The following is a 19,610-nucleotide window of genomic DNA, read 5'->3' on the forward strand; positions in this document are numbered from 1 at the left end:
CATGCCCGGTCCAATCAGAAGCGAGGGGGAGGAGCTGGATCGTTTACTTTTGAAAATTCTGTTCCTGCTCTCCTCATTTTGCAAATTAAGAAGGTTATCTGCTTAAAGAGGGAAGGAATTTCTCCTCACTTTGCAAACTGACAGACTATCACTTTAAACTGAGGATACTGAACACCTCAGTTAACCCTGGGACACTGAGATATGTACGTATGTTCTTACTTTTGGCCTTAATCTTATATTTTCTATCCAAGGACCATCAATTATCAGACTATCTTTAAACTCCAGTATGTTGTTTACAAAAGCTACAACAGCACACGCCTTCTACTGTCTGAACCAACACGTCTTGTGAAATTGCAACATCCTACGCTTGAGAAGACGAGCTGCCAAATGTTGCAAGGTTTAGCAAGTGCCTAGCCTCTTATTTGTGTAGTCTTAACAGATTGAGTTTCAAGCGGAGCAGGAAACCGCATCTGTGTGTGTTGCTGTCTTTGGCTGTCTTAGCTTTTTTGATTTCGGCTTTTATCAGGCGACTTTACCGGAGCTTTCCATCCAACAGGTCTGACTGTGCAAACCAAATGTGTCGTTTTACTGCTCCAGGAAGCCGCCCAGTCGCTGATGTTCTTCTTTGTAAATAAGGGCTTCGTGTAAAGTTCCCTCAAGGGCAAAGAACTGTTTAAGCACAAGACTTCTTTATGTATACTTTGTTTGCTGCTGCTACATATATTCTCATACCTCGAGCGTCTTGCAAAATTAGCTCAAAGGCAGGGATACGGTTCATGATCAGCAAAAAAAACAAAAAAACATTTGATAGATTTGCAATTAATACGTTAAAATCACACTTCTTTTCAGGAGCGTTAACATTTAAGCAAAAAAAGAAAAGGTGTTTACATGGTACACCTGGTATATATTACGTTTCCTGCTACTTCCTCTGTATAGTTTGTTTATTGTAAATTCGACTAAATTATGCCAAATTTCCCACTAAGTCGTGGGTTCCCAAACTTATCAGACCCCAAAATGACCACGCAAACAATACTGGGACCCCTCTGTAAAAGACGAACATAAAACTATAATATTGATAATATTAAGCAAAAGATATTTGGATTATTCTGGATTTATTTCCAGATCTATGCTGTTTTACATTAAGAATTATACATAAAGTATTTTTTCTATATTATTTTTTATCTTCGGGACCCCCCTGTGCTCGCAAAATAAAAAAAAAAATTGGATAATTTTCAGTGTAAAACGGCATATAGTTAAAGTGATAATCTGGAAGTCTTAATGTTTTACAAATTTTATAAAATCTGCAAAAACGACTACCTAGTCTTGCAGTTTCATGTTAAGTAAGTTATAGTGTATATATTACTTTTGTGAAGTCCCTCATTCCCGGATCTCAGCGACTAATCAGAGTCTAGTGTCCTCCCGCATTGACCAATGAGACGAGCTTTTCCTGTAAACCAGCATGTCGGGTCCAATCAGGAGCGAGGGGGAGGAGCTTGATTGTTTACTTTGGAAAATTCTGTTCCTGCTTTCCTTATTTTGCAAACCGAGAGGGGCTTTCTGCTTAAAGAGGGGAGGAATTTGATTGTTTCCTTTCAAATTTAACTCCATCTCTCCTCACTTTGCGAGGACTATCACTTTAAGGAAATCCAGTCAAAAAAGATGTCACAAACTTGAGTTTTGGCTGTGACTTTTTTACAGTCTGGGTTCTGGGTTGTTTGCGTGGCCATTTTTGGGGTCTGCACGGCGCAAATGGCGTAAAATATAATGATTTCCATTTGCTTTGAAGCTTTACTAAAATACAGCCTCGCCTTTCATAAATATTTGCTCCACTGTGGCATTTGGATGTAACACATTGAACGCTGAAAGCTTAACGGCGGCGGTGCTTTCAAGGCCTCTCAGCTGTTCCGTAACTTCAAGCTCTTTACACACGGGAGCAGAGCACACGGCTCAGCTCTCCGCTCTCCTAACGTCTTAATTTTGATGACATTTTTATACTGTTACTGTTTTATATAAGCTTCTACTGCACAAGTCTCTGGTGCTTCACTGTGAATGTTACTGATGTTTCTTAAAGATCTGGTTATTTCCTTTTTGTTTATCACTGTGGAGGGGGGAGGGGGGGTTACTGAGCATGGCTTTCTGACCTTCTGTTGCTGAATATACAGGAAATGGTGCCAAAAACTACTTATTTGGATGAAGAAGGAATGCGGTGGAGGGGGGTGAAGCATGAAATATGTGCCATCTTTTGTATAACATTCCAAAAAAAAAAAGAAAAAAAACTGACCAAAGCCTCGCCGCGCTTTCTGTTTTGTTACTGACACAAAGTTATACTCTGAAACAATGCACATATAATAAACTATTTACAAAAAAATCGTCTGTGTTTGTTGTGTTATTATGAACATTCAGTAAACAGTGTATTGCTATGTGGCTTACTGTAGGTTATAGGTTATTGCTTTTTTGGGTTTGGTCACCAGGGTTTAACATCTTACTGAGGATCACAACAACAAAATACTGAGTCAAATACTGAGTCAAATTGCTCTACTGACTATTTTTATTGGGGTCAGTTATGTTATTTCTGCAGAATATTGTATTTGGTAGATTATTTATATATACCAGTATTTTAATTGATGCTGGAACTCTAGATTTGTTATGTTATGTTGATGTTGTTTATTAAGCTTATCTTTACTTCCTTTATCTATACATAGTTCTTGCATTAAATTGGATTCAAACTGGTATGAAATATACATTTCTTGGTAAATTATGATGTCGCTCAACAATTTTTAAAATACCAAAATTGTGATCTAAATTACGTTCAGTGTTGGGCAAGTTACTTGACAATTATAATATATTCTATATTAGTGATTACAGCTCTAAAATATATGTTTGTATTACATATTACTGTTTCGCAAATGTAGCTGAGTTATACTACTTTGAGTTCCTTTTGAGTTCCTTTTGGCAAAATATAAGCTAAATATAGTAATAATGCCGACAAGCAAAAGGGCTGTCACTTTCCCCATTCTCTTGTGTTTTGTTTTGAGAACATTAAATACACACAACTGCAGATCTTTTATGATTTGGTGCTGCATTTTATTTAGAGGAAATTTTGCGTTTTATTGTTCATACATTTAAATGCTCTTGTAACTCGAGTTGCTTGAAATGTAATGACTAATATATTCCCGCATTTTGTGTAAGTAATATGTTATATTCCTTAGCTACAGAAAAAGTCATATATTTTTACTTTTGTGATGCGTTCCCCCCAACACTGATTACATTCAGTTGCCGTTTTGTCTGAAATTGACCACTTTTTTTTTGCCCAAAAGTTGCCCTTTTTTCCAATTCTCAGTCCTTTGATTAAATGTTTGCACATCTTCAGATATTAGATATTTGCTGATTTTTGTTTTACTCTGTAGCATTAAAATATTTGAAAATGGCTTTAAAAACATTACATTTGACTAACTTCTGCCTGGATAAAGCCTGATTTACTGATATTCTCTATACATTCTCACGATGTACCGCTCCTGGACACTAGATGGCGGTGCGCACCTCCCGTTCACCTCGACCCCTCGCCCTCACCCGCAGAAGAAGTCGTTACCATCGCAACCCTCAACAGATGCTAACTATGCTAACGGCGAGCTGTTAGCATAGCGCCAAATTCCGATTTTATCCGAGTGTAATTTTCCTTTTTGTCAGAGGAATCGTCTGTGTTTGATCTCAGGAAACAAACCGCTGACCATCATGGCGGAAACGTGGAACTCGGACACGGGAGAAGCGATTTACAGGACACGAGACGCTATCAAGAACATGAAGATCAAGTAAGCTCCTGAACTACAACCCATTATATAAATACTGCGAGCGGAAATGCTACAGTTATGAGTTTAGACCTCTGTTTACCGCGTGAGAGCGAATTGATCATTTCAGGGATGTGTTAGACTAGTTGATTTACGTATACGTGGTGTATTCAAACATTCATCACCAAATCCATGCCCAAATTTGCGGTGATGAGTTGGAGATAAATAAGTAATACAGTAAATAAGAAGTATCAAAAATATAAGACGGATCACTGTGGCTGTCCTTTCTACAATTGTAGTGTTGGAGTTCAATTTTGATGTCCTGAAAGCCTCTGAATGATCAAACACATAATCAGATGGTCATAAATACGGTAGAAAAACAAAACCTTTTACTTGTATTCTCCTTCATTTTAATTTTAAATACATAAGCGGTACATTCAAGCAGAACAATGTCAACTTCATCATTTTAGATTCATGCATTCAAGTCTTGTTTGGTCAAAATTGTTTGGAGTTGAGAGTGGCTCAGAATATAGAAATGTGTGCAGCTGCAGCCTGTTGTTGTGTCCCTTTGCAAGACACTTCACTCACCTAGCCTGTGTGAATAACAGTGTTGGGTAGTACCTGAGTATGTATTCAGAATACGTCATTAGAATACTCATTTTGAGTAGCTGTATTATGGTAAAGTTACTCATTCATTTGAGGGCATTTAGAATACAGTTACTTTCTAAATATCAAAGGAATACATTGAAGTAGTCAATCATTAAAGGTGGGGTATTATGCAAAATCGACTTTTTCAAGCTTTACATCATGTTATTATGTCATTCCCTCATTAAAAACATGCCTGAAGTGTTGCCTTGGCACATTCACGTATTTTTGAGTAATCTGTAAACACTCTGATGGCGGCCATTTTAGGGATAGGTTTGCCTGAGTCCTCCTAGGAACGCCCCCACCTCCTGGAGACGCCTCCGAGCTTTCGTCACCAGCCGAGTAACCAACCACTGCTCCTCAGCAGAACCCCCTCCCCACTGATGCCACAGACACTGGCTGTTTCTCAATTGCGAGGATCCGTCCTCCGTTTGGCCACTTCGTTGACGTCCTCGGTGGCGGCTCCTCCAAAACGGAGCGGAGTGTCCTCTCTCCGCCGCATTTGAGCTCAAATGGAACGGCCTCCGGAGCGAGCGGCTGCGTCAGGTCACGTGTCAATCTATGCTCATTATAAATAACAGAGGCCAGGAAACTGTTTATGTGGAACAAAATTTTTTTTAAAGTGAGTTCAAACTAATAAAGTTTTGCGAGAAAAGAAAAAAGAAACTATGTTGCAGTGCATCATGGGTAATTTCAGCTCTCCGAGGCAGCGGAGGATCCACTGCTGTATCCTTCGTAAATGAGCCAAACGGAGGAGTCGAGCTGCGAGGGGGCGAGTGGTCCAGGTGAAATGGAACACCACTTGGCGGCGCAGTGAGGACACGAGTGACGTCCGAAGTGGTCGAGACGCCGAGGATCCTGGCAATTGGGAAACAGCCAGCATGTGGAGGGGGCATGTCTAAAAGGGTCAGAGGTTCTTAAAGAGACAGAGGCCTATTTCAAGACATTCACTACAGCCATTTTGAGAGAGCAATTTTATACAAGGCAGTTATTCTAATTTCCTGCAGTTACAGACCAACAGAAGGTTTCGTCATCATTGTAGTGTGCTATAGACTGGTCCTATGGGATTTAAAAAAGCATAATACCCCCTCTTTAAATTCAGTGCCACATTTATAACAATAAGAAAGAGAAGGTCAAAACAGCCGGGTAAAGGGAAAGGTTTAGCCCTACATCATACTGGGCTGTGGGTTTACTAATAAGTCTATAACAGGGGGTGTAGCATAGCTGCATGTTTTTATGCCATTTTTATACTTCAATGTTATGCAAATCAACATGAAAGTATTCTAATTATTGAGAATACAGTGCTGTGATTGAAAGTAACGAAATACGTATCAAAGCATTGTCCCCAACACTGGTGAATATAGTGTAAGGATAGACGGTAGTTTTGGTGAAAGTCACATTTCGACTGGAGCGGACCAGGCGGGTGTTTCCACTGTCAAAAGTGAACTGCTCTGGGTCCAAAGTTTCTCCAACCTCAGGCCCCTTCAGGTCTTGGATCTGGAGCACTTTTTATCAGATTGGCAGCCTTGCTTCTGTTTATCTACCCCAGGGAAGCTGTGGCTACATACTGTACGTAGCTTAACCACCGCAGCGCATCAAATGAAAAAACACTTTGAGCATCTGCAATATAAAACAAATGTAATGTTGTTGTTATTAATGAGAGTTTCAAAATGTATCATCAGTAAATGTCACCTGTTGGCTTGTGTATTGTGAAGTCCTGACATCTGAACATTTTGTGTGTATGGTTTTCTCCTTTGAGGGTGCGGATTGAGCGGCTGACGTCCGCCGCCTCTCTGTCCCAGCACCTCCAGCAGCAGGTACTGTCCCAGCAGCCGGACAAGAAGAAGAAGAAGAAGGGAGACCTGGAGCTCGAGCCCCTCGCTGCTCCGGGACAAAAAGGTATTAGTAGGGCTGCTAGATTATTGAAAAAATAATAATCACGATTATTTTTGTCATAATTGAAATCACGATTATTCAAACGATTATTTGTTCCCTATAAAAAAGAAGGTCTTTATTTATATATTTATTAATAAATAAAACTATGCTGAATATTCTCTGTTTTCTGAACAGTCATAAAAGTACAAATGATTTCAAGTTTGCCTCGATTAAGGAGAGGTCTCTGTTTCACACCTGCCCCCTGCTGGCCAGCCCTCACACCTGCGCAAGCAAACTGAGCAGCACTGTTTGTTTTTAAGTCAGGCAAAAGCATGAGCCATGGCACGTGAAATGCAAAGGGGAAATAATCCCAGCGCCATGAAATATGCAAGTCTGCTTAGCAAAAAATTAAAAATAAAATTAAAAATTAAAAAGTGAAGAAAAAAAAATGTGAAAAAAAACAAACTTTTCAATTATGCTAATTTTTTAATCGTTTAGTGGAATAATCAAAATTGTAATCGAATTTCGATTAATTGCACAGCCCTAGGTATTAATGCAATGATGGCAAAAAGGGTTTATGGTCCCAGGTTTGTTCGTTTGGTTTGGGTGAGAACTTTCTTGAAGTTGAGTTTCCGTCGAGCCTTCATCAACCTAAAACTTGTGTAACAAACTAATCAGACTTTTTGTGCTTTTCTGTTTAGGTGACAATGAGGAAGAACTGGTGGTGGGTTGGCAGGAGAAACTTTTCAGCCAGGTAAAAGTTATTCTATGCACGTTAAATATATTTTTTTTTAAACATAATCTGTAATTAACCATACTCTTTTTTTTGTCCTAGTCTGAATATGAACTATTCCAAAATGAACACACCTGTCTGAGCCACTTGGAGCAGCAATACCACCGTGAAATCAAAGCTCTCATCAAAGGCAAAGGGCGACGGAACATCAGGATTTTCACCTACACTGACCACGACCGCTACACTGAGCACGACCGCTACATCAACAGGCTCCCAAACAGCCGGCGGGTAGGTCGCTCCACAGAACGCAACATGCTTTGGCTTTGTCGTGATTCTTGATTTACTAAGACTAGTATTTTATCTCAGCAATACACAGAAGATTCTCTGATCACAAGTAGATGCGAGCCGACCTTCCTGGCTGAGAGGATGGCGAATGTTCGGCACAGGCGCCAAGAAAGGCACGCGATGTAAGTAAAAAGCTAAAGGGAACTGCCAACATGTCCTCAAAGGTACTTCTGAGTTTATAAACCTAATGTACAGCAATAATTTATGTCCAGTCATTGACAAGCCAAGCAGAATTACAACAGAAACAGCAACACTAATAGACCATATTTTTACCAACAGATTCGAGGAAAAAGTCGTTGGGGGCTTATTCATTAGGGATGTTAGTGATCATTTGCCAGTGTTTGCAATATTTCCAAATTTTTTTACACGAGAAAATCAATCTCAGACCATTACTAAATTCATAAGAAGCAGCACGCCAAAAAATATTGAAGAATTCAAAAAGGAGCTCAGTAACCAAAACTGGTGTGATGTTTACGCAACTACTGACGCAAATATGGCATATGATACTTTCCTGTACAGATTTACAGAGCTGTATAATATCAACTGTCCAATGAAGAAGATCCATAACCAAGAAAACAAATCAGCAAAAAAACCATGGATAACAAAAGGCATTGAAAAAGCATGCAAAAAGAAAAATACATTATATGCAAAGTTTGTAAAAAACAGGACTATTGAGTCGGAAGAAAAATACAAAAAATATAAAAATAAATTGGTAAGTATTATCAGAAATAGTAAAAAGCAATATTTTTACACTCTCTTAGAACAACAAAAGCAAAATATGCAAGGAACTTGGAAAATACTAAACAAAATTATAAAAAAAACAAATAACAAACGAGAGTGTCCAAGTTACTTCAAAAACGACAATGAAGTCCTTATTACAAATCCTAAGGAGGTGGCGAACGAATTCAATGACTACTTTGTTAACGTTGGCCCCAATCTGGCAAAAGGTATTGCTGATTCAAAAAGTAAAAACATAAAGAGTTGTGAACGTATCAGTAGGAACACCTCCTCTATGTATGTGTCTGACATCACCAAAAATGAAATACTGGGAATTGTGAATGACTTTAAAAATAAAAGGTCAACCGATTGGACGGATATCGATATGAAACTAGTAAAAAATATAATCCACTTAATATTAGAACCTCTAACTTATATCTTTAATTTGTCCTTTAAATCGGGTGTCTTCCCAGATCAGATGAAAATTGCAAAAATCATCCCCATTTATAAGAGTGGTGACAGTCACCTACATTCAAATTATAGACCAATTTCACTATTATCCCAATTTTCTAAAATACTGGAAAAACTCTTTCTGAAGAGGCTTGATAGTTTCATAGAAAAAAGTGTGATATTAAGTGATGATCAATACGGATTTAGGAGCGGACGATCAACTTCAATGGCAGTTATTAAATTAGTTGATTATATAGCATCTGCATTAGACAAAAAGCATTTTACTCTGGGTGTTTTTGTCGACCTCAAGAAAGCCTTCGATACCATAGATCATAAACTGTTAATGAACAAACTAGAGCAGTTTGGTTTTAGAGGACGTGCTCACTCATGGTTAGAAAGTTATCTTGACAATAGATACCAGTATGTACATTTTAATGACCACCAATCAGAAATGCGTAAAGTAACCTGTGGGGTGCCCCAGGGTTCCCTGATTGGTCCAAAGTTGTTTATTTTATACATTAATGACATCTGTAAGGTATCCGATTTGTTAAAATGTGTTTTATTCGCAGATGACACAACACTGTATGTATCTGGGGACAATCTTCACCAACTAATTACTGATGTGACCAGAGAACTATCTAGAATCAAGCAATGGTTTGATCAAAATAAACTATCTTTTAATCTAAGTAAAACCAAATATATTATATTCAGTAATCGACAAATTAAAACTAGCATGAGCCTAAAGATTGATGATGTGGTACTAGAAAGGGTGAATGAAAACAAGTTTCTTGGTATATTATTAGATCATAAATTATCCTGGAAACCACACATCGCTCATGTTCAATCAAAACTGTCCAAAACAATAGCTATATTACATAAAGCCAAATATTTTCTAAATACACCCTCTCTGTATATTCTGTATTGCTCTCTTATTGTTCCACACATTACCTATTGTGTTGAAATATGGGGGCATGCCTATGCTACAAACACAAAACCTATTTTTATTTTACAAAAAAAAGCCATAAGGATAGTCAATCATTCTCCGTATAATGAACCAACAAACGAACTATTCTGCAAATTTAAAGCAATTAAATTCTGTGATCTAGTCAGCCTGAACACCGCTGTCTTTATGTACAAAGTCCATAGGAAAATACTGCCAGAAAATATACTTTGTCTGTTTGCAAACAGGGACCAGAAATACAACCTGAGAGGAGAAAACATGTTTAAAAAACAAATGGTCCAAACAAACTTTAAAATGAATACTATTTCGGTCAAAGGGGTCGACTTGTGGAACAATCTCAACAATGATCTTAAAAGGAGCAATTCCATTCATTATTTCAAAAAAAAGTTTAAAACCTTAATTTTTGAGAAATATACAAAAAATGCCTAAGAAAATGTGGTTAAGTTAAGCTCATGCATTACTGTTGTGCATAAATTGGAATAGAGAAACAAACAAGCATTTGTATTTACAATTTACCATATTATTATTTTAGTAAAGAAAAAAAAAAATGTGTACTGTATATGTGTGAATGTATATATATATAATATATTGTATACATTTGTTTTTTTTTGTAACGTCTTTGATGGGTAGATGTTGTTTTGTTGTTTTGTAAACAGGGTAGGAAAAATAAGCCACGGCTTCAGCCTACACCTTTTCGGTTACCCGCCTTGTCTGTGACGAATTTGCAGTACATACTGTACTTTTTGTTTTATATTTTTGTAACCGAATAAACATTCATTCTTCTTCTTCTTCTAAAAACTGCCATGATCCTTTGCTATGTTTATGTGCTGCTAACAATAGAGACTTTATGGTTTATTAATGCTAATACATGACAACAACTGCACTAAAATGAGGAACTTTCACATTAGCCTGGTGTCACAGACAAAACGAAAGAAGTTCAATGTATGGAAATCTGTAATTTTGTAATTGCCCTGTTAAGTATAATAAGAAAATATTAATTTCTTCATCCATCAATTATAATGTTTCATACTGAACATAAAAAGCCCCTGTAGAGATGATGGCGCTGTCCAAATATTTGCAAATTGCAGTTTGGATTTGATTGCACAAGTTTGTATGATAAAAATAAGCAAATAAAGGGCTGTTAAGTTGAGTGTAAGCGTTTGGAGTGCCTGTTGTGGGTGGAAAAGCATTATGTAAATTGAATATTTGTTTAAAATAGCTTTGACAACATGAAAACGTCAATAGTGCACAACTAAAACCTTTATCTGTGCTCTCAATACTCCAATCTTCCATATTACCCTAGTATTGTTTCGTCAAAACCATATTTAAGATTTTGCATTTGGACACCATTACATTCTTAAACTAAAGGATCTGTATCATGCTATTTTAGCCAACCCAAAATAAAGTATAGGAATTTATATGATATATTCTACCTCTACCACTATGAAGTACTATTTTTTGTAAGAAAAAAGTAGTAGAAGTATTTTCCGGGGGTATTTTGCAAACCCGGAAGGTAAGAAAAATGAACAGGCGTGTCCAGAGTAGGTTAGAAAGAGCTCCTTCTTCACAGCTTTCAGTGCAAACAATCTGTTCAGACGCTCAGGGGGTGTGTTTGTTTTCTCCGCAGGGACAGCACGGACGCCTCAGGCACTTCCTTTTTTTAAATTTTTTTTTTTTTTTTTTTTTTCATTTCTTTCTTACAACAGAAGTAATGAAAAAGCAGTTTTTTAAATTAAAATCAGGCTGTAAGGCATTACATTACAGATGTCGGGCTCTTCCCGTTTGACACTGACGTCAAAAACGAAGCCAAAAATCACTCTGGGGGTGTTTTTGATAAGGAAATAGCATAACAACATGACTAAAAGCTCAAAAGTCCATTTTTCATGATATAGGACTTTTAATATTAAGTTTAATTGTCGAATATGAATCTAATATGCTGCTCGCAGAGATATGGGTGTTCCCAAGTCCAAAATGATCAACTGGGAGCCGACGGACGACTTCATCCGGAACAGCCACGTGATCAACAACGCCATGCAGACCATGCACATAATGGGAGACCTCGGCCCCCCCGGAAGGTACCGCCCACTTCTTTACGATGTTCCAGCTTGTCTCCCGCTACAGTGTTCGGTGTCATTAATTACAGAACTGTTTTGGTTTGTTTTAGACTTGGTGAAAAAAGTAATGAATGTTTGCTGTTGACCATAAAAACGGATGGAAGTGGAACCGTGGTTGTAAAGCCAGACTTTAACAAGGGGAAGGAGCCCTACAGGTGAGTTCCAGTGAATCTGTGCTCTTAATACGTCATCTCTTATAAAGCATCGACTGTATGTTTTTGTGTCAATAACACGCATGATACGTTATAACCATACTGAAGCTGAATTATATGTCCTCTTTTAACTATCGTGTGTTGTTGATGCAGGATTGTGACGGAGGGAGAGAAGAAGGAGGTGTGGTGTCTGCGAGTGGAGGATGTGTCTGAATCCATGAAGACCGAGGACAAAGACAAGGAGCAGCACATGTACAAAGATGTGAGTGGAGCACACAGGAGTTCTGCATAAGTTTTACAGCATCTTGAAAGTAGGGCTGGGTGATATGGCCAAACAATTAAATCTCTATTTTTTTATTCAGTTTGGACGAACTGCTCAGGGTCCTGCTCATTAATATTTCATAATGTAGCGACAAGTAGGCCCATTAAGAAAACATAACCCTTTATTTTAAAAAAATGTTATTTCTGTTTTAGATATTCCTCGTCTGCTCTCAAAAGTAAAACCTCTAAATAAGCCATGGAGTTTACAAAAGTGTTTTAGTTTTATCGTCTTCATGCCTCTGCTGTGATTGACAACCGTCTCCATGGAGACTCAAGGGAAAGGGGCGGAGCAGAGCAGGGTGAGAGAAAGGCACAGGAGCAGACCGGAGGAAAGTGGGAAAGAAAACTCCACCACGTCCTTTTAAAACACAACACCTCTGTGAAGCAGCAGATCCTCAGAAAGTCGCTGCTTCTCCGCCAGTGTCATTTCACTACGGAGCGTCTAAAACGCTGATAAAATGGCCACACGTTGTAGGAACATGGACTCAATTTTACGAATTAGCCACTTTCCATATCGTCTGTTATTAAAAGCATGAATTCATTTGATTTGTCGCCCAACCCTACTTGAAAGAGGCAAAATAATGCCCAGTACTTAAAAAAAACAAAACTATTGTATGATTTAATTAAGTAGTTTGTTCATCTGATCTTACAATGGTTTATCTGGACTTCTCACCACTTAAACACCAGAAACTTAACTTAAAAAAAAGTTGTTGTTTTTTTTTTTCAGCTTTACGTGCGACACAAAGATTACCTCAACAGTCTCGTTGGTCAAGATTTTGAAATGGTAAGTGTTTATTTTGTATATTAAATGTGTATTTTAAATTGTATCATCTCTCATTCATTTGTACAGTAGTAAATCGTAGTATAATATTATAACCACCATCTTGTTTATCTGACAATATTTTGTGTTTTGCCGCAGCCTCCTCCTGGGACGTTGCGCTACGTGATGAACGGAGAGATTGGTAAGAAGGAAATGCACTATTTGTTTTATTTATTTAGTTTTAATGAAGGTCTGTGAACTGAAATGGTTGCGTTCTCTCCTCAGTGTCGGCCGAGGGTTTTGAGTACGATAACCTGTACATCCATTTCTTCATGGAGCTTCCCAACAGTGAGTCATCCAACACATTTAGTGGCATTTCCAAAACCGGTCACATCTAAATGCTGTCTGATTTTTATCTCGTTCTTCAGATTGGTCCAGTTTACCGTTTCATCCACTGTCCGGCGTAACGCAGACCTGCCGGACCAAAGCAGTTGGGAAAGTATGTACAGAATGAATACAAATATTACATCAAACTGAAAGACACTATATAACTGTGTTTGTTGACAGGACGACGTGGCGTTCTTCAGCTTCCCCTTTAACTTTGAGGCCTTTTACATGAGTGAACGAGAGAGCGAAGGTAACTATACACAGACAGAATGACTTAAAATGTAAAATGTAAAGTACGTTACAAATGAAATGTATTATTATTATTATTATTAATGAGATGTTTATGTCCAATTCAAGCCTGTGATGAGCTTTTGCCACTGCCAAAGGGTTCAGAACCATTTATTGTTCCTAAAAAAAATAATTTCCTCTCAGACGCTTTCCCCGTTCTCTCATGTTTTTCACAACGTAAGCTACACATCTTATACATCAGTGTCTACCTTGATCTGGTATGCTGCATTACATTTGGGGGAGTTTGTAAAAATGCACTTGTAACTCCAATTACTTAAATTGTAATGACTAATATATTACTGTATTTTGTTTAATTAATATGATATATTCCTTGGTTACTGAAAAAAGTAATGTATTTCTGTAACTTGTTGTGCTACCCCCAACACTGATAAAGATCGGAATTGTGTTGTCATAACCACATTTGATTCACAATCAATGTAATGTTAAATCAATGGAGGCAAGTTTATTTGTAGAGCTCAATTCATACACAAGGCAAGTCAAAGTGCTTCACAGTTGCATAAAATTACAAGAAAACAGATCAAATCAATAAAACATCAACATAAAAATAATCAATTACAGTAAAAGGCAAAAGTGCAGTTAAAATACTTTCAGTTTTCATATGCACAGGTAAAAATAACTTTTTCAGAGTTGAGGCCTGTCTCACATCATCATGAAGACTGTTCCAGATTTTAGCTTTAGCCTCAGTGTGTTTAGTCCTGACTCTGGGAACCACCAAGTGACCCTTCCTGAAGACTTGTAACAAGCAGAGCTGTTTTGAATTCTATTCTCTGAGTCACAGGAAGCCAGTGCAGAGACCAGAGCACTGGACTAATATGGTCGTATTTCCTGGTTCTTGTCAGGACTCGAGCAGCAGCATTCTGGATGTTCTGCTGATGTCAGTACTCGTTTAGAGGCCAGTGAGCAGGCCGTTACAGTCGTCTATGGAGATTTAAAAATATCAAACACTATTATGGTACATATGAGAAGTATTTATATGTAGTGACTCGACAGTAAACTATGTTGTTCTGCCTTTGTTTTGAATATTTTGGGACTAAAGCTGCTCTACTTTGTTAAGACTGAACTGGGTGCTGCCTTGGCCGGGTCTCTTTTGTTACATTCTGAATTGCAAAGGGACTTGCTCCATTGTGAGTCTTGGAATTTCGAATACACACTTTACAATCTTTAGGAGTGGAAGTTTTTAGGACAAATCTGTGCAGGAAAGGTTGGTTCAAAGTGTGGACCATTTTCGCCTTTACTCTAATTTTCCAAACTAGTATTTTACCCTCATTCATTGTTTGTATCTTTTGTATCTTAGAAGGAATCCCACAGTGGCCCGTCTTGTACTTCAAAGTTCTGTCGTTGGATTTCTGGCAGCGTTATCGGACCGAAGGTTACGGCTATCTGCTTTTCCCGGCTGTTCCTGGTACGTCCTCGATCCTTGGAGTTCACAAAGCCTTCGTTAATCAGGATAATGTGTTGAAAAGCTGAATGACTTTGCAGGTAAACACACGGTGAAGTGTCACACGTGGAGGCCTCTTCAGACGGGCACAGTCTCTGCTCTGAGGCGCTTCTTCATCGGGGGATCGCCAGAGCTGGAGGAGCCGAGCTACGTGAGGATACCAGGGACTTTCAAGGTGCGGAATAAAAGTCTTGGGATGTAGCATTTTTGTGATGTGTTTTGACAACTGTTTGGACTCATTCTTACTTTGTGTGTTCGCAGGGACAAAGACTGAGTCGCTTTGGCTTCAGCACAGAATCATCTGGGAGTGTCACCTTTAATCTACACTGCATTCAGCAAGCTCAGTAAGTGCCATTATTTAGCTAGTTTATTCTCACAAACCTAATTTCTTTCCTCCCCATATTGTGTAGCCTAATAAGTGTATTTTCAGTTACAATGTGGAAGTGGCCGACTAGTACCTTGAAATACGTGTTATCTTTGTATCGGATGTGTTTCAGTGCCTTTGTTGACGCCATTATGCTGAAGAAGAGAAGGCAGAAAGTTGTGGACCAGCTGGGAGGGTTTAGTCAGCAGGGAGCTATCTGCAACATTCTGGGTAAAAAAACATTCTTATTTTTTTTATTATTATGGATTGAATATTTTTATTTATAACTGATATTTTTCCCCACTCAGAGGCCTTTCAGAGAGCCAGAAGAAAAATGCAGGAAGCCAGAGAGAATCTTCCTCGAGACTTAATAAATGCCACTTCTAATCTCCAAATTGAATCGACAGCATAAATATTTTTAATTGGAATTACTGTAGATTAACTGATCTTAAACTTGCACCGAGAACTGTACTGTACATACTGTGTAGATAATTAGCTGAAAGAAAAATATTGTTTTTAAAGATGATCTTTATTTAATATTTTTAATGCACCCATGTTTTTTTACAAGATGTTTCAATAAAACATATTTTATTTTATTTTGTTTGCTTGTAACTTTTTTGTTTCAAGGTGGAGTAAAGTAAACCTTTCAGCAACGTTTTATTTTTATTAATTTATTGTGAAAGTGTTTATTATTATTATTATTACTATTATTATTATTATTATTATTATTTATCTATTTATTTATTATTATTATTTTATTATTCATTTTTTAAATTTAATTATTTTTTATTTTTTTATTGTGAAAGTGCGCGCCACAGCTGCAGTTTTTGACAACTTCCGTTTAGTTTGCGGACATCACGAGAATCTGTCATCTTGCATTATTTCAAAATTTATTTTCGCTTGTGTTGTTTTATTTTATTTAAGGACGCATTTGTTCTCTTTATTTGCGATTGTTGAATTGAATAAGGCATATATTTGAAGCGGTATCTCATGCGTTGTAATTTACAAAAATAAATCTGTCTTTTAAAGCGGCAACAACAGTTAGATAAAACATTATTGCATTACAAACCCTTTTACCTCAAAAACCAATGCATAAATTCTTAATGCCTCTTTTTCCTTTGATCCACACTATTTACAAGCATTTTGAGCTTAAATATCGGAAAACGCTACAATTTTTATGTTTTAGGAGTGATTTTGACCGTAAGTTTTCCGGTTTCCCAGGTTCTCCAGCGCGTCACCAGTATCCACCTTCTCCATCGTTCCTCCAGCGAAACCTCGGCCGCAAAAATCAATCGCGCCTTGCCCTTTATCCACAATCATTCACCGACATTCTGCTTTCCAGGTTCTCACAAGTAAGATTATTGTTCTTAACCTTTTATATTGCCTCATTAGCTTCGCTCTATGGCTTTTGTTTTGCTTTTCTTGTGGGCTTTCACCGCGGATGTGTTTGCACTGCCGCTGTTTAGAATGAAACTGGGCCGCTAGCATCGTCCAGTAAATCCCATTTTATGCGCATTTATCATTTATGTGCATGTACCCTTTGCTTTTGGATTTGATCAGACGTATTCGCGTTATTATTTGCTGTAAGTGACGGGTTTTGTGCCTTTTGGTTGATCTGCGAATGATGCTGTCAGCTAATGCTAGCTAGCTAACAACATCTGTACAGCAGAAAGTGATGTGCGGATTCAGTTGATAAACAAAACGCATTAGTACATAATTTTACTGCGCTTTGTCACGATTTAACTCATGGTTTGTGTAGTAATTGATCTGGACACGAATTGAATAGATGATCCGAGCGAGCTTGGTGTTTTCAAAGGTTTCGCCTCGATGATGCAGCGTCACTTACATTACAGCAGAGTAAATAAAATCTTCCGGTTAAACTGTGCCACATAATGAGGTTATATTTGCACATTTCAAACATAGTGAATGTATTCGTGAAGGGTGGGGGCTTTTTCTGACAAGCCCTTTGCTTTAAAAAATGTGTTTTAAACGCGAGTAAGAACAGAATAACTGCAGCAGCACTGAGTAATACTAGTATTGGGCTGAATGATTTTGAGGTTGAAGTGTAAAGCTTTACGTCCCCATAGAGAAATATATCCACTGGCAATTTATGTTTTATTAACCTCTTAACCCCCACCTTAACCGAGCACATTTTCTCCAGTTTTATTCAAATCTTAAGCTTCTCAACTGGAGTCTATAGAGTTCGGGAATGTCCACAGTTACCATGGAAATCCGCCATCTTTGCAGCTGTTAGCATACATTTCCATAGACTAACATTAGCTAAAAACAGTATAAAAAGTGGAGGAAAAAAGCTGTGGAACGACTCCGTTAGCTGCTGAGTAACTGCTGGTAAATACATCTAACACACTGTGGTCTCTAAGTGTTTTAATGTGAACAAAAACTCCAGTATTTTAACTTTTAAAATCTCCATTAGTTTACAATTGCTGCTAATCCCATAATGCTTAGCGATATGACGTCACATTCCCGAACTCTATTGGGCTGAATGATTTTGAGGTTGAAGTGTAAAGCTTTACGTCCCCATAGAGAAATATATCCAATGGCAATTTATGTTTTATCAACCTCTTAACCCCCACCTTAACCGAGCACATTTTCTCCAGTTTCATTCAAATCTTAAGTTTCTCAACTGGAGTCTATAGGCCAGTGAAATGCCTCAATTGTGCTGCTGTTGAGCGGGTGATTGGCTGAGCGCTAAGTCCTGTTCACCTCCAGGACCCGGAGGCGTGTGGGTCGGATCACTGCTGACCCTTCTCACCCTGGACACGGACTATTCACCCCCTCCCCTCAGGCAGGAGGCTACGGTCCATCAAGACCCATAGATCCCGCCACTTGAACAGTTTTTCCCCCACAGCCGTCAGACTCATGAACGATAAAGACCTAATAACTCAGGATAGACTGTAATCTGCTCTATTGCACTATGTGGTTTGTCCACACTAAGATCCACTGCATCACTTATCACTTTATATCACTTTATATTATACACCAATGTAAGTCCAATCCCGTTGTTCTGTGTCAATTGTTGTCGTCTTACCATATTTTACTCCTTATTGTATTATCTTATTTATTTTAATATTCTTTTTGCATGCCCCTAAAGCCTTATAGTTTAAAGTTTTTATAGCTTATCTTTATCTAAACTCTGTCATATGTGCAAAAATCCTAGTTGGTGAACCTGTTTACAAACAATGGCAATAAAAACTATTCTGGGTCTGATTCTGATTGTGAAAGCTAAGACCTACAGAACTGATCTCCGCTTCTTCCTTGTTTTTGTTATCACATTTTAGTCGTTTTTCTTGCCTTTTTATCATGTTTACATTGTTTTTTTTTTGCTGCATTTCGTTGTTTGTGTGAAAATTAACCGGTCCAGCCACATAAATGTGACCAAGACATGTCCAAAAAAAAGCAACAGAAACGTGACGAAAACAAAAAGGACAATCATAACGAGGAAGAAGCTTCATGTTCAAGAGCTGCATGTTTAATGCTCAAGCCTTTAATTACGTCGCTTGTGTTACCGATGTGTATATGACGACTTGAGTAACCGATAATGTGATTAAATGGTGATTAATTTAGCAGCAAGCGTTAGTGTCGCCTGTGGTGCAGCAGGGATGAGAGTCTCGCACAGAAACCTTGTCATCTTTTTCTGGATTATTAGACACGAGGGATCAGTGAGTCTTTGATGTAGCATAAAAATAAATACTCCTCCTGACTCTTGTCGTTTCGTATGCAAATATGCGAGATCATTTACATTTTAGACCAAGTATTTTGAACAATGACATCACATTTTGATGAGGGACATTTTCATTAATCGATCAATTGGAAACTTTATAAAACGATTATCGATTAACTGATAACCACCGGCTTAGTGTCGTTGCACATTTTATATCATCAAGATTGTAAAAAAAAAAAACTTCCCCAGTAATAATCACGAAACCTCGTTATAATTGTGTTAATTATAAACACAAATGGCTTCAGATGCCACATTTTGTGCCTTTTGCACTTTGATTATTCCGTGTTTCCCCATAACATACAGCAAAAGGATTAATTGTTAATATGTGTTTTAATCGATTAAGCTCAAAATGACGATTAAAGGGATTTTTCAGGATTTTTGACATAGGGCCTCATTTCCCAGTTATCCAGAGTGTTGCTGATTTCTGGAGATATTTTTTTTGGTAGTTCATTCAGTTCTTATACAGGTCCTTCTCAAAAAATGTGCATATTGTGATAAAGTTCATTCTTTTC

The 19,610-nt window shown here is 37.8% G+C and overlaps 1 protein-coding gene across 1 annotated transcript; it reads left to right on the forward strand.

Moving 5' to 3' along the window:
- Nucleotides 1-3,730: 3,730 nt before the first annotated feature.
- On the forward strand, nucleotides 3,731-15,826 carry mks1 (MKS transition zone complex subunit 1). The gene is made up of 18 exons (XM_079565711.1): nucleotides 3,731-3,809; nucleotides 6,190-6,329; nucleotides 7,007-7,059; nucleotides 7,141-7,326; nucleotides 7,405-7,505; nucleotides 11,458-11,586; nucleotides 11,676-11,780; nucleotides 11,931-12,039; nucleotides 12,826-12,882; nucleotides 13,018-13,060; nucleotides 13,144-13,206; nucleotides 13,287-13,357; nucleotides 13,426-13,495; nucleotides 14,849-14,956; nucleotides 15,034-15,167; nucleotides 15,254-15,336; nucleotides 15,490-15,587; nucleotides 15,665-15,826. Exons 1-18 carry the CDS (start codon nucleotides 3,733-3,735, stop codon nucleotides 15,766-15,768), a joined length of 1,731 nt encoding a protein of 576 aa, XP_079421837.1. The 5' UTR covers nucleotides 3,731-3,732; the 3' UTR covers nucleotides 15,769-15,826.
- Nucleotides 15,827-19,610: the final 3,784 nt, after the last annotated feature.

The sequence above is a fragment of the Gobius niger genome (genome assembly GCF_951799975.1).
Source record: "Gobius niger genome assembly, chromosome: 11".
NCBI lineage: Eukaryota > Metazoa > Chordata > Actinopteri > Gobiiformes > Gobiidae > Gobius > Gobius niger.

Excerpts from the sequence above, each read along its gene's own strand:
- mks1 (XM_079565711.1), top strand. The coding sequence starts at position 3,733 with ATGGCGGAAACGTGGAACTCGGACACGGGAGAAGCGATTTACAGGACA. Across the intron at positions 6,330-7,006 it reads CGCTGCTCCGGGACAAAAAG|GTGACAATGAGGAAGAACTG; the intron begins GTATTAGTAGGG and ends TTTTCTGTTTAG. Across the intron at positions 13,061-13,143 it reads CGTGATGAACGGAGAGATTG|TGTCGGCCGAGGGTTTTGAG; the intron begins GTAAGAAGGAAA and ends TTCTCTCCTCAG.